The sequence below is a fragment of the Panulirus ornatus genome, chromosome 19, assembly GCF_036320965.1.
Source record: "Panulirus ornatus isolate Po-2019 chromosome 19, ASM3632096v1, whole genome shotgun sequence".
Classification (NCBI taxonomy): domain Eukaryota; kingdom Metazoa; phylum Arthropoda; class Malacostraca; order Decapoda; family Palinuridae; genus Panulirus; species Panulirus ornatus.
The window spans coordinates 6440386-6458530 of record NC_092242.1 but is presented as its reverse complement, the minus strand read 5'-3'; the positions used below and the strand labels follow the sequence as shown (position 1 = coordinate 6458530).

The following is an 18145-nucleotide window of genomic DNA, read 5'->3' as shown; positions in this document are numbered from 1 at the left end:
TGTTTATAACCCAGTGATGAGTAAAACGTAATGTTATTAATTTTCAATAAAGACAGAACGAAAGGAGCTCACATTTTTCACCTTACAGCCCCTTACGGTTATTTTGTATAACACAATACACTTACATCTGTATGTCACACAATAAAGTATATTTAGAGAAGTACCAACCACACTGCTAAGGACAACTTTAAGTATATGCTCGATTCTCGAATGCGACTCGTCACCACAGCTGAAGGATGTAAACAAATGTGAACGGCGTGTCTCAAATTCAGCTTGAATTTTCTCTGTAAGTACTTAAATTCTTCACAATTTCTGTAGATTTTGAATAGGAACAGGTATTTTTTTCTATAGCCACTACAGGAATCGCTGATGTTTAAGGGGAAAACAAGTTAAATCACTTGAAACATGAGTGCTTCTGTCCAGCGGCTCCCTGTAACTACTTACCTCATAGGATTGACAACCGCACTTATTCTTTTGCTTGAGTAAGTCTGAATATGAATAGGAACTTTGGTTGATATTCCAAACTTAGGAAGAGTGTATTTAAGGATCACGGCAGTATTGACGTACGTTGATTGACGAGAATCATGACCAATTTTGTCAGGAAAACTCGATAAAAACATTGGGAGTTTACTCTGCGGTAGGCTCAACAGTTTTATGGTAAGTTTCCCCAAGATGGTCAAGGTATTGAAGGAGAGGGAAATTGTAGAGTTAGATCATGAAAATTTAAAGAATAATATAGATAAGAATGAATAGGACCTGTGGAAATCAAACCTGCCTTTCCCAAGGCTCAGAGATGTACCTAATAGTCATTGATATATTACAGATGTATTAGTATTATTATCATCCACTGTCATCCATTTGGTACAGACTACATCAGAAGTGTGCAGACAGACGAATTTTTTTTATCATTCTCACATGAAAGTCCATGAATTTATCTAGTTACCAGTATTTCTTTTATAAGTATAGTGATGACTGTTCTCTTAACACTTGACCCAAAAGTGAATGTAATGCCTTACAGTGAACTTATTACAAAATAAGTACCAAATTGTTTAATGAACATATAGATGGGAACACTATGAAGAAGTTCACCTTGAAAGCACCCTTGCTAGTATAGCTGCACCAAGTGGATGAAAAGAAATGGCATTGTGATTCTTTTTGTTAAAATGTAGGAAACAAGGTGCAGCTCACTTATTGATATGTATGCACTCTTTAATATCCATGAGCATTTAACTTGCCATTGAGAACCATGAAAATTTTGATCATGTGAACATTTCATCCAACATATGCATGTCTAAATTAAAAGGCAGTGGATGGATGGTGTCATCTTTGAATATGTTTTCTAGTACTGTAGTTTACTTTTGAAAATAGGTAATTACACGAACTCCATGGAAGAAAGTAAATGAGTTGTTTGGACAGTTACAAGTAAGTATTATTGCTGATGTTGATGATGAAATGATTCAACAAATGCTAGTTCTTTTGAAGATATCAGGAGTATTATATTTTTAGACATGAATATTATAATTACCTCTTTAAGGATTAGATATACAGTAAGGATACAGCAGCTTTTTTAGAATATTAATGATTTTCAGGTCACGTGTGTGAATGTGGCAATGGACAAATACCTGATCACTCCCAAAAGAAAAATGACGGAAGAAATTACAGAAAACTTTGTGAGTACTTGACCTACCACGTTTGATTTTACATAATGAGAATAGGTGTGGTTTGCACTACTTTAATTTTTGGATAAAATGATGCCAATGGAGAGATTTTGTAATTATGTAATTATGTTTCATACAGTGCAGCAGTTTTGGCTCTGCTGTGAATTGTGTGATGTAATAGTCATGTTATGTTCACCCTTCACTCCCACTGAGGCTTGAAATGCAATTAAAGCCACAAGGACCTCTCTTTTAACAGGTCCTAAAACATATCAGACTTCTATTTGGCCCATTTGCAATCCAAGTCCTTACAGGTATCTTTAGTCACTCCTGGCTTCACAACAGAATTCCAGATTCTTGGAAACTTAGGAGCATAGTACCATTCCCAAAACTGTCACACAAAAGATTATTGACGCCACCCTCCATAACAGTGAAACAAGTGGTAGGTCAACTTCATAGCTTGCCACTAAGCCAAAATCATTCATTAGGGCTTCACCTCAATAACTATTAATCTCTTCAGTAGTTTACTCTGACATCAGTTCTTTCTACATCTCCCTTCAATCTCTTTAAACATGACCTCTTGCAGTTTACAGTATGAAGTCCTCTTGTATGCAGCTTTGGGCTGTGGGAGCCTATGGAAAGAGATCCTGGGTAACACCAAGACTCTCTCTTAGAAAGAAGTCCTTGAATAAGTATAGATGAGTGAATGCTGTTTCCTGTGTGATGGGGTGGCAACAAGGAATGGATGAAGGCAGCAAGTATGAATGTGTACATGTGTATATATGTATATGTCTGTTTATGTATATGTATGTATCTGATGAAATGTATATGTATGTATATGTGCATGTATGGGCATATACATATATCCCTGGGGATAGGGGAGAAAGAATACTTCCCACGTATTCCCTGCGTATTGTAGAAGGCGACTAAAAGGGAAGGGAGCAGGGAGCTGGAAATCCTCCCCTCTTTGTTTTTTTTTAATTTTCCAAAAGAAGGAACAAAGAAGGGGGCCAGGTGAGGATATTCCCTCAAAGGTCCAGTCCTCTGTTGTTGATGCTACCTTGCTAATGCGGGAAATGGCGAATAGTATGAAAGAAATGAAAGATATATATATATATATATATATATATATATATATATATATATATATATATATATATATATATATATATATACATACAGGGTAGGGGAGGGGGCGAAAGTTCTGGGAGCATTGAAGAATGTGTGGAAGGCAAGAACATTATCTCGGAGAGCAAAAGTGGGTATGTTTGAAGGAATAGTGGTTCCAACAATGTTATATGGATGTGAGGCATTGGCTATAGATAGAGTTATGTGGAGGAGGGTGAATGTATTGGAAATGAGATGTTTGAGGACAATATGTGGTGTGAGATGGTTTGATCGAGTAAGTAATGAAATGGTAAGAGAGATGTCTGGTAATAAAAAGAGTGTGGTTGAGAGAGCAAAAGAGGGTGTATTGAAATGGTTTGGTCACATGGAGTCACATGGAGAGATTGACAAAGAGGATATATGTGTCAGAGGTGGAGGGAACGAGGAGAAGTGGGAGACCAAATTGGAGGTGGAGGGATGGAGTGAAAAAGATTTTGAGCGATTGGGGCCTGAACATGCAGGAGGGTGAAAGCGGGAGATCAAATTGGAGGTGGAAGGATGGAGTGAAAAGGATTTTGAGCAATTGGGGCCTGAGCATACAGGAGGGTGAGAGGCATGCATGGAGTAGAGTGAATTGCAGTGATGTGGTATACAGGGGTTGACGTGTTGTCATTGGACTCAACCAGGGCATGTGAAGCATCTGGGATAAACCATGGAAAGGTCTGTGGGGCCTGAATATGGATAGGGAGCTGTGGTTTTGGTGCATTACACATGACAGCTAGAGACTGAGTATGAACAAATGTGGCCTTTTTTGTCTATTTTCTTGGCATTACTTTGCTGAAGCAGGGGCTAGTGAGGCTGTTTCCTGTGGGGCAGGGGAGCAACAGGAATGAATGAAGGCAAGCAGGTATGAATATTTGGGTGTGTGTTTAAGGACACATGAACTATCTCAAAAGATTGAAAGAACTTGAACTTAACATTCTAGAAAGCAAAGAAAGATATGATCCATCCATGACAGTAAACAGATAGAATTAAAGAAAACATCAAATGACTAAAGCATAACAAATTTGATGAAACAGAGGCAATAATTTTGGGAATTTCATGAAATATATCAAAAAGGCATGAAATAAACATGTTCAGGAGTCCAACAAGAATGTTGGAATGACTCATGTTTAGTTCAGTGAGATTAGAAGTATTTAAAATCTTAGTGCTGAAATCTTTCGATGATGATTGGACAAATAAGTTGAAGCATTTACAAATGAACCCAAGATAGCCCTGCCACAAACAAAATTTCATCCAAGGTGCTCTTAGACAGGTGTGTATTTTTTGTCTCTTTCCCCTTTGTAATGTGTCAAAGTAGATATGTAATATGAAATTTACAAATTCATGTTTTGCAGGATGCAAATGGAGATATTAAGAAATCCAAAGGGAACCATGTCCGCAGTGAAGGATTTGCAATTACAGAAGTACGTGGAGATCTATTTACATGTCCTGATGGAACTTCTCTTGCCCATTGCATATCACAAGATATACGCATGGGTAAGGGTATCGCTTATGTCTTTAAGGTTAGTATTGTCTGCTATACTTCGAGAGGGAATTTCCATTATCCGTACCAAACAAGAGATAAGATCAGTGTTTGTGTGAAAAAGAGAGTACTACAATAAAGTAACACCCATTTTGTTGTTAGATGTAACTTCCCTCCCAAAGATTTTGGTAATTTATGATCTTTCACATTAGGCATGTTTGAAAGTATATTAATCCTAATGGTCTTGTACAGATATGAACTGTTGACCCTAAAATCAAAAGAAAGCAAAAGGATGACCATGTTGGGTTTGAATTGTCTGTGAACACAAGGAGTGAGGCAGATTGCTCATGTATGCAATGACTGTGTAAGAGAGTTGTTGTAGTAAGCACTCCTTGATTAAGAGAGATTACTAGAGCATGCTGCAATGGTTCAAACATATGGACAGGATGAGTAGTGACTGATTAATAGGATCAACATGTTGAGAGTGGAGTGAGGAAGGGCCAGTGAGAGACCCAGAAAGACTCAAGAGATTTTATTAAGTGAGGTTTTGGGGTATCTAGCACTTTCCATTTTCCTGTTTGATTGTCTTCTTTATTTCTTAACATTTGTGTAAAGGTAAAAAAGTGTTGACTCTTCTTTATAGTCATATGTTAGCATGAGATTATGTTTATAATGTCTTTCTAATAGTGCATGAGATATCTTGGAGTAGTAATACTGACTGTCTTTTTGAAAATGTCCTATTTTCTAAGGCAAAAGCATTTATTTAAAGACATTGTGTCAGTTGTATCCAATTTTTGTTTTCTTTCAGGCTAAATTTGGTGGTGTACAGGAGTTAACAGATCAAGGCAAGAAGCCAGGTGATGTTGCCGTCCTGAAACGTGGCCAGAAATATGTGTATGCTCTAGTTACTAAGGTATGTTTTCTTTAAATGAATGAAAGAATAGCAGTACACCAAGTCCTCACTTAGTGGCTGGTGATGTTTCATAGCCACACAGCATCTTCAGAGCAAACACCAGTCCTGAAACCACATTGCTCCTCCATAGCCTGATGCTGACCAATCATAAAACTATCACCTTTTTTCTTAATGAAATGAAATTTAGTCCTATCTGTTCCAGCTGGTTTGCTACACGTCATGCAAAGCTTTCGACACATCCTCCCTTTTCACCAAGCCATTCGCCATGACTCTCACTCCTCCCACCACCATACTCCAAACACCCACATTTGCCACCCTGTCATCTACTACATTCAACAATCCTTTAGTATACTCTCTTCATATCCTTTTTATTTTTTTTTTTTGTTGCCTATTGCTACTTCTCCATCTGCTCCTTTCTCTAATGTTCCCTTTTTTGTTCTCTTCTTCTTACAGTTACTCTAATAAAAATCTGGTAAAACCCATAAAAATTTCTGTAATATTTCATTAATTCATATACTCCTCCTGAGCATTTGAATACAGTACTCCCATTTTTCATCCCTTGCTATGTTTTGTTTACATATATGCTGCACTCAGTGCTCCATTTTTTGTAGCATTTACGACTTTAATGATTTTCATTAGTAGCAACTATTCCTTACACCATGAGTGCCATGAATATGCATGCTAATCTCTAGGCAAAGGAGAAGAGGTTTTAAATACAGTACCAAGTTCGAACCTCATTTTCTCTCAGATGAGCAGGCTCTCTCTCTCTCTCTCTCTCTCTCTCTCTCTCTCTCTCTCTCTCTCTCTCTCTCTCTCTCTCTCTCAAGTGAATGATTGTGAACACAGTACGATGACAGTAATAAAAGACTATAGGCTGAGTGATATAAATTTTCACCATTGCAGATCAGACTGGAAAAAGATTTTGAGAAAATTGAAAGCACAAATTGGATTGAGGTTGTCAGAGAAAATTACCTGGTGGTAAATACAAAATTATACTGTGAGAAATTTGACCATATAATCATTAAACAGATGTGGAAGATAAACATGACAAGTATTATTGTATGGAAAATACCTAGGGACAGAAAAGTGTGGATGAATAGAAGAAAGGCAGGGAAAAAGAAAAAGAGGGTAATTAAAGAAACAAGAATGAGAGCATTGGATAAGAAAATAAAGATTGCAGATATTGAAAATCCATAGAAGAGAACAAAAAAAAAAGTGAATGTTGAAAAAGTTATTCAGAACAGTGGAAGGGAATCTAAAGTTACTAGTTACATTCATGAACTAAGCAAAAACAAGAAAACAGAGATTGGACCACTTAAGGTAGGAGATAGATGTATGAATGATTCCATGGAAGTATGCTTGATGTTGATTGAAATATGTAATAGATCAGTATTCAGCTCAAACTGTATGGAGAAATTTGAAGATGAACCATTCAACCAATATGGTGAATAGATATTGAAATATCAGAATATTATATAATTAAAGTGATTGACTTGCTCAGAGAAAATTCACCTATAAGACCATTGGGAATCTTAACCATATTCCTCAAAAAGACAAAAGCAGCAATAGCAAAACCAGTTATATTATTACTGAGGCAAATTTTGAATGAACAAGATTGCAAAAATTCACAAATTAACATATTTAGCATATACTCAAAGGAGGATCTGAGCTGGCTCACTACCCAGTTGGGTGGTAATAGTAATATACCTCTCTGGTAGGTAGCTGTCCTCCAACTACTACTTACCTGCTCTTTTGTTACTTATTTGATCAAATTGCCTCACACCACTAGGTGTCTGCCCTCCATCTACTACCTACCTGATCTTATGTTACTTGATCAAATTGCTTCACACCACATACTGTCCTCAAACATTTCATTTCCAACATCTTTATCCTCCACACATCCTTATCCATAGTCTATGTCTCACTTCCCTACAGCATTGTTGGGACTGCAATACCTTCAAGCATACCCATTTTAGCCCTCCTAGATAATACCTCTCTTTCCACACATTCCTCAGTGCTCCCACAACCGTCGCCTCCTTACCCACCCCATGATTCACTTCCTTTTCCAGGCATCTGAAACACTTCACTTCCTCCAATTTTTCTCCGTTTAAACTCACTGACCAATCAACCTGTTCCTTTGCCCTTCTAAACCTTATAACTTTGCTTTTATTCCCATTTACTCTTAACTTCCTCCTTTCACACACATTCCTAGACTCATTCATCAACATCCATAGTTTCTCTTTCAAATCTGCCACCAGTCATCAGCAAATAAAAACTGACTTACTTACTGGCTCCCCTCACCTACTAAAGACTGCATGCTTGCCCTTTTGTCCAAGACCCTTGCATTTACCTCTCTCACCTGCCCATACATGAATAAATTGGACAGCCTTGGTGATATTACACACCCCTGCCACAGACCAATGTTCACCTGGAACTACTCACTCTTTTCTCCTGCAGCTCTTACACATCCTTTACACCCTTGATAAAAACTTATCTGCTTCCAGTAGGTTTCCTCCTATACCTTATATTCACAAGACCTTCCCAAGGTATCTCTATCAACATTATCATATGCTTTCCCCAGATCCACATACATTCTTTGGAGCAAACAGTTGATCCACACATCCTCTACCACTCCTGAGATCATGTCGTTCTTCCCCAGTCTGATGATCTGTACATGCCTTCACCCTTTCAATCACCATTCTCACGTACAACTTAACAGGTACGCTCAACAGACTTACACCTCTCTGGTTCAAACACTCACCTATGTCCTTTTTGCCTTTATATGGTGGCATTGTATGTGCATTCTGCCAATCCTCAGGCACCTCATTGAAAATCCAAACTAACCAGTCAACAACACAGTCAAGACCTTAAAAATACATTAGCAATACCATCCACTCCAGTTGCCTTTCCTTATTTCATCTTATGCTAGGCTTTCATCACCTTTTCTTTCTTCAAACCACTTTCCATGACTCTCTCACTTTGCATACCTCCTAGTGCAAACACCCTATTCTCAGACACATTCAACAGTCTTTCAGAATACTCATTCCGTCTCCATGTCTCATTCCTACCTGTTACTACTTCCTCATTTGCCCCTTTCACTGATGTTCCAATTTGTTCTCTAGTTTTTCTCACTTTATTAACCTTCCGAAACATCTCATTCTTCCAGAAATTTACTGATAATGGCCCACCTCAAGCCTCATTTTCCCCTTTTTTCAACCCATACACCTTCCTCTTGACCTGTTGCTTTCTCTTGTACATCTCCCCATCATTTGCACTCCTCTGTAAGCTCCACTCATACACCTCTCTTTTCTCTTTCTCTAGCAACTTTACTTTGTCATCCCACATCTCACTACCTTTTCTCACCAGCCCACTTCCCACCTTATGTATGCCATAATTACTATTATCATTAAATGAAATATGTATCAACTGGTTTGCAAAGATAACATTTGATGTCAGTTACTTAGTCCTTTGATAAAGCCCTGTATGGAAGAATATTATGTATTATGAAATATAATATTGATATATAAAAATGTAAGATGAAAGACTGATTAGCTGTAAGAAGACAAGTACTTTTAGACAAAAACATCCAGTCTTAATTGTAATGTGTTGTGTATTACAAGGCACAGTTCCAGCTTGGTTACTTTTGTAATGAAGGTAAATGTTATAAATGTAGACTTAACTTTCAGTCTTTAGATTTATCATCGATACAAAAATAAAATGTTGATAATTATCAAGAATTATTAATGCATGATATGAAGTCTGCTAAACAAAGTGTAGCTGTTACTCAGAAAGCAAGAAATGTGTTAAGATTTGTTGCTGGAAACATTTACTACAAATCAGAAACCATGCTAACCCTCAAAATCTCTCATAACATTAGATCTTGAGTATGCTGTACAGGTTTTTTCTCTAAATTCTCAAAGGGACCAATATACAATTCAAAGAGTTTAGAAAAGGGTTACAAGATTACTACCAGGACTAAGAAACAAACTGTATGAGAAAAGAACAAAGGAACTTGACCTGTTGTTTACGAAGGAAAAGACTCTAAGGTGACAATCGGAGTATTCACGGTAAGGAACTTTGACATTATTATTGCTAAACTTTTCCAGGTAATTGGAAGAGTGTAGTCACCAGACATTATGAATTAAAGCATATAGTAAACCTCTTTTGCTGATACTAGCTACAAATCGCCATTTAACCATGGAATAGATGCCTGTTAATTCCACTTTTACTAATATAACAGCCTCAATCAAGAACCGTGATTATTTCTGGTTGGCAGGATATCATCGAATAGACAGAAATGAATACAGATCCTTCCTTTCCTTAGCAAGTAAGCTCATTCACAAACCATATGGTATACTGCTCATTGTGATTTCTCTAGATCATTTTTAACATTTGTAAGTGTGAGGGGATAGCTCACTTCCTTTCAGACTGTTTTCCCATTTGGTTACAATTCAAGTAATTCAAGTTTAATGGTGATTTAGAAAATCACTTGGAGATGAAGCAAGACTCTCTTTCATGAGCTAATGTATGGATGTGAGCAGATGTGACCATTCTTTGTCTGTTTCCTGGCACTGCCCTGCTGAGCCAGGGGGTGGGGATGCTCTTTCCTGTGGGTGGGGTGGCACTGGGAATGGATGAAGGCAAGCAAGTATGAATATGTGCACGTGTTTATACATATATGTATGTATATATATGTGTGAGAATGGATGTGTCTTTTTTTCGTCTATTTGCTGCCACTACCTCACTAATGTGGGAAACAGCAATCAAGTATGAAAAAAAAAGCCAGATGTATTGAGATATCTTGTCAGTCTTCTCCATTTGACAAGGTTATCTTAAGATGATGGTATTAGTTATAATAGAAGTTGTATCATTAGTTGCTAACATTGATTATGGTAACATTAGTAGGGTAACCAGGGGTAAATTGTAGTACCAGTTGTACCTTTTTAATCTGGCACTCTTTAGTCTAGTAACTCCCATGTTCTGGCACATTTTGAATCTGCTGTCATTAGTTTGTTGATCTGCCACCAGGGTAGCACTGTTTGCAGCGCTAAGGCATCAAAATCTGTTACACTGCAGCTGAGCTAATTTCTAACATTCAGATTTTTACTGAAAATGAAAGCCAGAAAAGTTTAAAGATTCAGAAGACTTTTAATGGATGCAGGAGTACAGAGTTCAATAGCGCTTTTATAAAGATGTAAGCATTTCTGGGGAGATGCTTATCGAGCAGGCCAAAGTTTTTCATAGAGAACCAAAGCTAGACTATGATTGTGAATATTAGCAAAGATGGTTACACAAGTTTAATTGGAGACATGGAATTTCAATACATAGTGTGTGCAGGAAAAAGCATAGTGCTGACACGGAAGCTTGTAGTGTTGACATGGAAGCTTGTAGTGTAAGGTCATATCAAAAGAATTGATAAAAATGCCAATTCTCTATTAAACAACCAACAGCAATATGTACTGGCCAAGAGAAAGTGTACAAGCTGGCTGCCTAGCTGGGACAGATGCAGCATGGGATGGCTGCCTTGATGATAACAGTAAAACAGCAATAGTAACAAGAGTCATCCCAAGCCAACAACCAACCTGTGGTTGTTCGTTATATGAACTGCTTGTCACAAAGCAGCGACAGAGTTTGTGGATGAATTTGCACAGCTAGTGGCAGCAGAAAACGAAGACCCAGGAGAAGTGTATAATGCTGATGAATGTGCTGTGCATTGGTGTCATATGCCACAAAAACCAATGCCCAAGATATTGAGGAGTCTCTATCTGGGGGTAATTCTAATGTAATCTGATGTAACAAAAAAAAATCTTGTTTGGAAGCATTAATGGTTGTATTATTTCCTGTTTGAAGCTTTGTTTCCCCTTTGATAACACAGCAGTATGTATGTGGAATGAGCTGGCAAGACTAGGGGTCAGGCATATGTTTGCATGGGGGTTCCCTTAGGGGTCACGTTCTTCTTCTGGCATTTTCTTTGGTACAATAATGGCCAGGTTCCAAGGTTGCTAAATTAAAGAGGTTCAGCCTGTATAGGGAACTGCCTGTTTGGTGATTGGTGGCAACTTTTCATGTAATGTTAACATGTAGATTTTCATTGCCAGTTACTGTAATCAAGTACAAGTTTGAGTGTTCATAACACATTATACAGAAAAATGTATGTGTTAACAAATCTATAATTTCATAAAAGAATTTATACTTGATTTATAGCTCAAACAGTATGTTGTTGATTTTCATAAGACGTTTTGTCTGTTGATATGCCAAGACCAAGATTGGTCATTGAATTAACTCAAAGCCTGAGATGTAGTTTTTTGGATATCATTTGATTTCCCATGTTTTGATTAGCATTCCTAAACATTAAAATATGAAGGAAACTAAGACTTTTCTTTGATTTTCAGAAGAGATACTGGGACAAGCCCTCCTATTTAAGTGTACGTTCTTTGATTTTCAGGAGAGATACTGGCACAAGCCCACCTATTTAAGTGTACGTTCATCATTACAAGCAATGAAGCGTCATTCCTTACAGCACAATGTTGGTGCCATTGCCATGCCTCGCATTGGCTGTGGACGTGATGGTCTGGTATGGGATCGTGTCCGAGAAATCCTCACTGATGTCTTTAAAGATACAGATATTAAGATATCTGTTTACTCTATCTGAGGTTTTATACATAACTTTTTAGGCACCTGAAGAAGCTATTGTATAAGCTTGTACATGCATGTGTTTGCATTTGGTATGTACATGTCAGGGCTGTGTACTCAGCTATCACTAGTGGGCATATTTGAGGCCATTTGTGATGTGCACATACAAGCTTTCACAGTTTTATAAACCCATGACAGAACCTGGGAAAATTATTTTATAATAAGCTTAAGAGTAAGGCTCATAGAGTCACATACAGTTGATCATTTATATTGATCTATGGAAAACTTATCCCTCCAGTGGGTACATATTGGTTCCTTCAGTATTATATGGGATAAGTTATCATGAAAGAGGTATGAATGTCATCACCTAAAAGTCAGAGATATTTCTTCATGTAAGGGAAGCTGTTCTAATATATGAAAGAGTTTTGAAACCTAATGTCCAGTATAGTGGGAGATGCACAGTGATAGTTGGGTGTGAAAACATTGCACAGAATGTATAAAGTGTTTGCAAAAGAATTTTATGTGGTTAGATATTTGGAGTAAATGGAATTTTCAGAATATTTACACATTTACATTAATGCTAGATAATGCAAAGGCTGGTAAAGTGTCTGAGCATATAGTTAACAACCCTTCTGTTATTTTCTACAGTGGGTGTTCCATGTCAAGGGATTTATGACAAAATCTTGTTTTTCACTAAATTCAGTTTTCCGAAATGTTAGTGTTTCAGTACAGATGTTATTTTTGGTATAAAATGGTCATTAAATCCCACTTGTAAATTTCTTTAGAACTGCTAAGGTGTTTTTTACCTGAGCTTAGAATAAGGACCCACCTGGTGCTCTGCTACCTAATACTTCGCATGTTACGCTTACCATTGAACACAGATAATTGTGGCTGACTGCTGCTTAGTCAGGTACTGTTTGAGACGCTGAAAAGTGCTGGGCACTTTTGTACTGTGACTTCTCTGAAGTTTTTGTAACAAGTAAAGTGGTTAAAAATTACCAAAGTATAAATAGTAAGTTGACATCGTAGAGCTGAAAACTTGTAGTTCCACAATATTTAAGTAATGTTTTTTGCTGCACAGTATTGGGTAACACAGTAACAATTTGGAAGCTGGTTTAGAAATTCTCACAGAGTTGCAATGGAAAATAATATGCAGATATAAGATTTAAAAGAAACATGTACATTCCCAATGATTTCTTGTGAGTAATATTTAAAACAGCATCAATTGGATTAATTTGTTTCAGTGTAATATCACAGATGATTAAGCATTGAAAAATTTATCGTTGTTAGGTTTATGTAAATTTGCTGGCTGGAAATCACGTCAGTACAGAGAGGCAGCTCTGGTTAGTGTAGTTATTTTTTATACAGTCATTGAAATGATTAGGAATAATACACAAATGTGGTTATTGAATTTTTGTGATGAGGGATTTTGATAAGCAGGTACTTGAAGTTTGAAATAGCAAACAACCGTGAGAGGGTTTTCTTGTCAGTTGCTAATTCCTACATGAATTTGGTGATTTGGCTAGGTTTAGCTGTGCAGAGATTAGTTATTGATGGTTACTTCCACATATATATCTGAAAAGACATGGTTCCAAGGGAAGACTGCTAAAGGGAAAAGTTATTGATACGAATTCTGTAATTCTAGCTAGGATTAACCTAATGTATTTATATTTTTACATTCAATAAATCCTCCAGTCAGTGATATATCTGAGGGAAAAGGTATATGTTAAGCTCTTTTCTTGAGTCACGTTGCATATCTTTCCTCATTGTTAAAAATTTGCTTAATTTGATTTATGATGTCAGATTTTACTGATGTGATTATATGACTCATTAAATGATCTTTGAATGTAATTTTTCAATTTAGATTTCTGTATATAATCTGTGGTATGTAATCAGTATTGGAAGTATATGCTTGGCAAAGTATATGCTGGACAGTTCAGAACATCGGTCACTAACAGGAGGCTTAATACAGGGCTTGATAATATTGCCTGTTTTTGCTGTATTTAAGTATATATTTTAGACAGAAGTCATTTACATATTGCATACCAAGGCACAAGAGTATATTTCACATGCTTTGAAAAGATTGTTTTTGCATGTAGATCAATATTGTTATTTTCATAGCAAAACAGAACATAGCAATATCATTGTATGTAGTGTATTACTGGTCGTCATTTAGACATATATATATAGTAACAGATGCCCAGCATCTTGGCTCTAGCTGTTGGTCTTAAAATTCCATATAATAGTCTTTTATATTGTTTGTCAGACTTACATTCCTTAGGTTGATTGTGTGTATATTATTTATTAATTTATGGAAATGTGAAATTCTTTGCTACACACTGAAAAACTGATGTACTTTCAGTGGGAGCTTCACTCTCAAATTAGGAGTGTTTGAATCTTCTTCTAATAACCTTTTTTTTAAATAAAAAGTTTGATGCTTGGAATATTGTTAACTGGAGGATTTGCTATAATTGGCCACAGTTCATAAGTTTTTAAGTATTCTTTGACTAATGAAATTATGTTTTTTTAGCTCTGAGATACCAACTTTGATAGGAGGGTTATGAGAAAGGCATGTCTTTCTTTTCCTCAAAACCTTTCCCATACATTTCATTCTTATCCAAGCTAGAATCCAGAAATACACAAATGTAACTGTGTTGACTTAATGTTCATAATGAAAGCATTGCTGCTTCCTTCATCTGGACTAATGTTGTCATAGTTGAAGTCATACACAGAAACAAATCATCAGAGTATCACTGAGAGTTGATTTGTATATTTTGGTAGGAATATGAAAAGTGCCAAGCTTTCTTTTTTAGTATGTGTGCACCAAAAGTTCTCCCTCTCTCTCTAATGTACTTGTTGTGATAGTGAATACTATGTCAGAATAATTCATGTATTAACAAAAATGGGTGCATACGTGATTATATTCAGCAGAATTAGTGTTTCTCATGCTAAACTGATAGCACTATTTCAGACAGAATAATGGTTATCTTTCAGAGTGTTTCTAAGTTCCATCTGTAGTTGTCCAGATACATCAGTTCACTCTTACCACATGGGTGATGTTTGCAGAATCATTTCCAAACAAAATGGTCATGGCACTTTACACATTTGGATTTACACAAATATTTTGGATCTCTTGATAATCAGCATTTGGAATGCATACTGAAAAACTACTTATGCACTGTTATTTTTGTTGAGTATAGCATAGACTGTCCCTGTGAACTATATTATCTCAGAGCTTCATGGCAACAAAGGACTCTAAGCTCTCAGCATTCATTTAAACCCAAAGTAGATAGATTAAGTAAGAAAATTATTGATTTCATTTAAAGTAAAAACAAAATATTACTTTCCTATCAATCTTTTATCATTAACTCTTCCCATTTCCAAGGAGTGGATCAATTGCATACAGACATGCATTTTTCCTGGAAATTGATTTTGGAGAATGGTTTCCCTGCAAATTGGCAATATTTTGTCAGTTTTATGTATAAGTATTAATGGTGATCATGCCACCCCTGTTAATGACTGTTCTGGTTCTAATACACATCAACAATGTGATATCACTATTCCCACCACCAATAACTTACATCATTCCACCTTGTACCTAATCAAACTGAATGTTTATTCTAACTCCTTCAAGTGCATAATATGAACATTTAATAACAGGCTAATGCTGGTGTAAACACAGTCACCAGTGTTACAAATTTGGAGTTAAACTCTTGAACAATGTAATGGTGGTTACGATTATTCTGATGTAGTGTAACATCACTTGGCTTCTGCAGTTATCATGTTGCTGGAGAGTCTTGTCAGCCAGAAGCTCCTAAGTTTGTTTATAAGCAAACTTATGGCACAAAGCATCAAATATGTTAGAGGTCTACAAGTTATATTTTTATTCTCCCAGTATACCTCAGGATAATTAAGTGAGAGGAATCCTAAACTGAACAGTTTGGCTGTTAGAAATGTGATTTTGGCTCCAGGTATTTATCTCAATGTCACAGAGATGACAGTCATATTAGAGCTTTTGTACCAGCCCTCTTCTACCATATAGGTTAGGATGTAGATGGGGATTAATACCTTGAATACTAGAGGGTTTAAAGTCTTTGAAAAACAGGAACATTAATATGTTATATATTATATATTGTGGAGATATAACATGAATAAGAGGTTAACTATTAAACTCTCACATCCCAATGGGGCCACACTGTGGCTCTCTTACCTGCTTGCTATCCACAGTTAACTTTTAGTTCCTTAATGATAGCCAGTGAGTTCTCTTGCACATGTACTTTTCCTCACCAGCATGTAAATAGATGCTTATACCAGTGTGAGTGTATGGATTCATATCATGTATTTATGCTGTTTTACTAAGACAAAGTAATATATTGGTATAAAGTAGGCACAGTATGATTAGCATATAGATGTATAAATTTTTCTGAATATAGAAATGGGGAGGCAATCCCTATGACTTTAGGCAGGGTTCACCATCACTGCATTCAATCGGTCAGCTAGGATGCTGGGAAACTTGGTTCCATTTCAAGATGTATTACTCGAAGGTAGTACAAATATCACCCAGTGCTGACCATGTTTTAGGTTTACTTATAAAACCTATGCACCAGGGATTGAACCCAATTGTACAAAATGAGTTATATTAGTCATGTGTCCAGCTGCTTCCTGATACAGAGCATTAATACTCTTAGCCTGTGCCAAATACAATCAGTGCCTTGGGCATAGGGAGTCAGAATTATTTGAATCAGTGTATGTGAAAATTAGGGCAAAGTACATTGGTTTACTTTGATACAAATGCATTTTTTTTCTTTCACAAAACTGAGAGGTTTGACATATGAATCACATGTCCAATCAAATTGACAAGAATCAGACTAATTCATGGAGTCCAAGAGCTGGCTGTCTTATTCAGCCAGCATTTACTAGAATAGGGTAATGGTGACTTACAACCTTTACTGGTATGACTTGTTCTTCAGTACTAACCGCTTCCACTTGGATGAATAGTAGTTTTATATTTATCATATGCCTTATCCACAGGAAATTGCCTGCGATTTTGGTAATAAGATTCTCTTACAGTATTTTGCATGTGTGCAGAAAGTATTACAGACCTTGACTGATAACTTATACACACTGTACATTGGCTTGGGGGCTGTCCTCTGCCCTTGCAGCTTAATCAGAGATAAGCTTTCTCTGGGATTATCTGATGTACTAAGCTGATGGATACTTCATCCCTCATTTCTACACATATAATGCAGGTAAGTTGGTGAAATATGAAAAGAATTTGATTTAACGTTTTCCTGAAAAAATATGTCATTTGATTTGTTGGCAGTCGGCTAATTAGACACTGACCCAGTGCTTTTATGTTGTTTTCCTGACATTTCTTGTAGCACCTCTTCTTTTCATTTAGTTTACTTTGTATACTTTACCAAATCTATCATTCCAGCAGGGCATTTTATTTATATATAGATCCAGTATTTTCATTTTGCACATTATGTGCAAAATATGATTATAGTGTTATTGTTATATCTCCCTAGGACTTCTTTTTTATGGTCTTCTGCAGATTCAAGTCTGTGCTACAGTTGATAGCAGAGAAATCATGAACTTTGTAATTAGAGATTCTGTAATGAGATTGTACTCCTTTTTTTTTCATTGACGATACAGCCTTGCCAAAGGTGACTTTCCACTTGTAACCTCATGCAAGTGGAATCCAGTAACACTTATATGTATACTCTAACAAATACAGTTAAACTCTTTTTAACCCATATTTTTAGTAATTTAGATGCTTTGCTTACTTTATAAAGTACAGTAAGTAAAGGACCTTTACCTGCTTTTTCGCAAAACAGTTTTAGCATATTTATGTGGGAATGTTAGCACACAGTATTATTCTAGTCGGGCTACTATAAGTCTTTGAGATAATGTTACTTGGCATATTTTCCTTGCCTTAAAATTGTCAGTGTCCAATTTGTAATCTTCAATACTTAAGCAGTTAGTTTTCCATTAATGTTTTGCAACATCATCACACCTACATCTGTGACACATTCATTTTATGACGAGGCTTGTGTATGTACCTTGATTTCTTCTCTCTCCGTGGTGAAGTTTTCATTTGTGAGCAACAGATTGTTTTTGATGACTGATATAATTGATATAAATGAAAGACTTTATTGGTCTGTTTGAAGTCTTTAGGGGTCTTCATTTGACAAGACTACCAAACTATTTCTGGTATCATGCAAAACATGAAATATAACTTTGTTCTTTAAAAATGTCAGTATCGGATATATGATTGAGAAAGATTTCAGATTTCTGCTCTAATTACCTTTT

The 18145-nt window shown here is 36.3% G+C and overlaps 1 protein-coding gene across 1 annotated transcript; it reads left to right on the top strand.

Moving 5' to 3' along the window:
* The first annotated feature begins 158 nt into the window (after nt 1-158).
* On the top strand, nt 159-16147 carry LOC139755352 (ADP-ribose glycohydrolase OARD1-like). The gene is made up of 5 exons (XM_071673523.1): nt 159-286; nt 1590-1670; nt 4160-4327; nt 5096-5200; nt 11646-16147. The coding sequence occupies exons 2-5, from the start codon at nt 1611-1613 to the stop codon at nt 11850-11852; spliced, it is 540 nt and encodes a 179-aa protein (XP_071529624.1). The 5' UTR covers nt 159-286; nt 1590-1610; the 3' UTR covers nt 11853-16147.
* The last annotated feature ends 1998 nt before the right edge of the window (nt 16148-18145 follow it).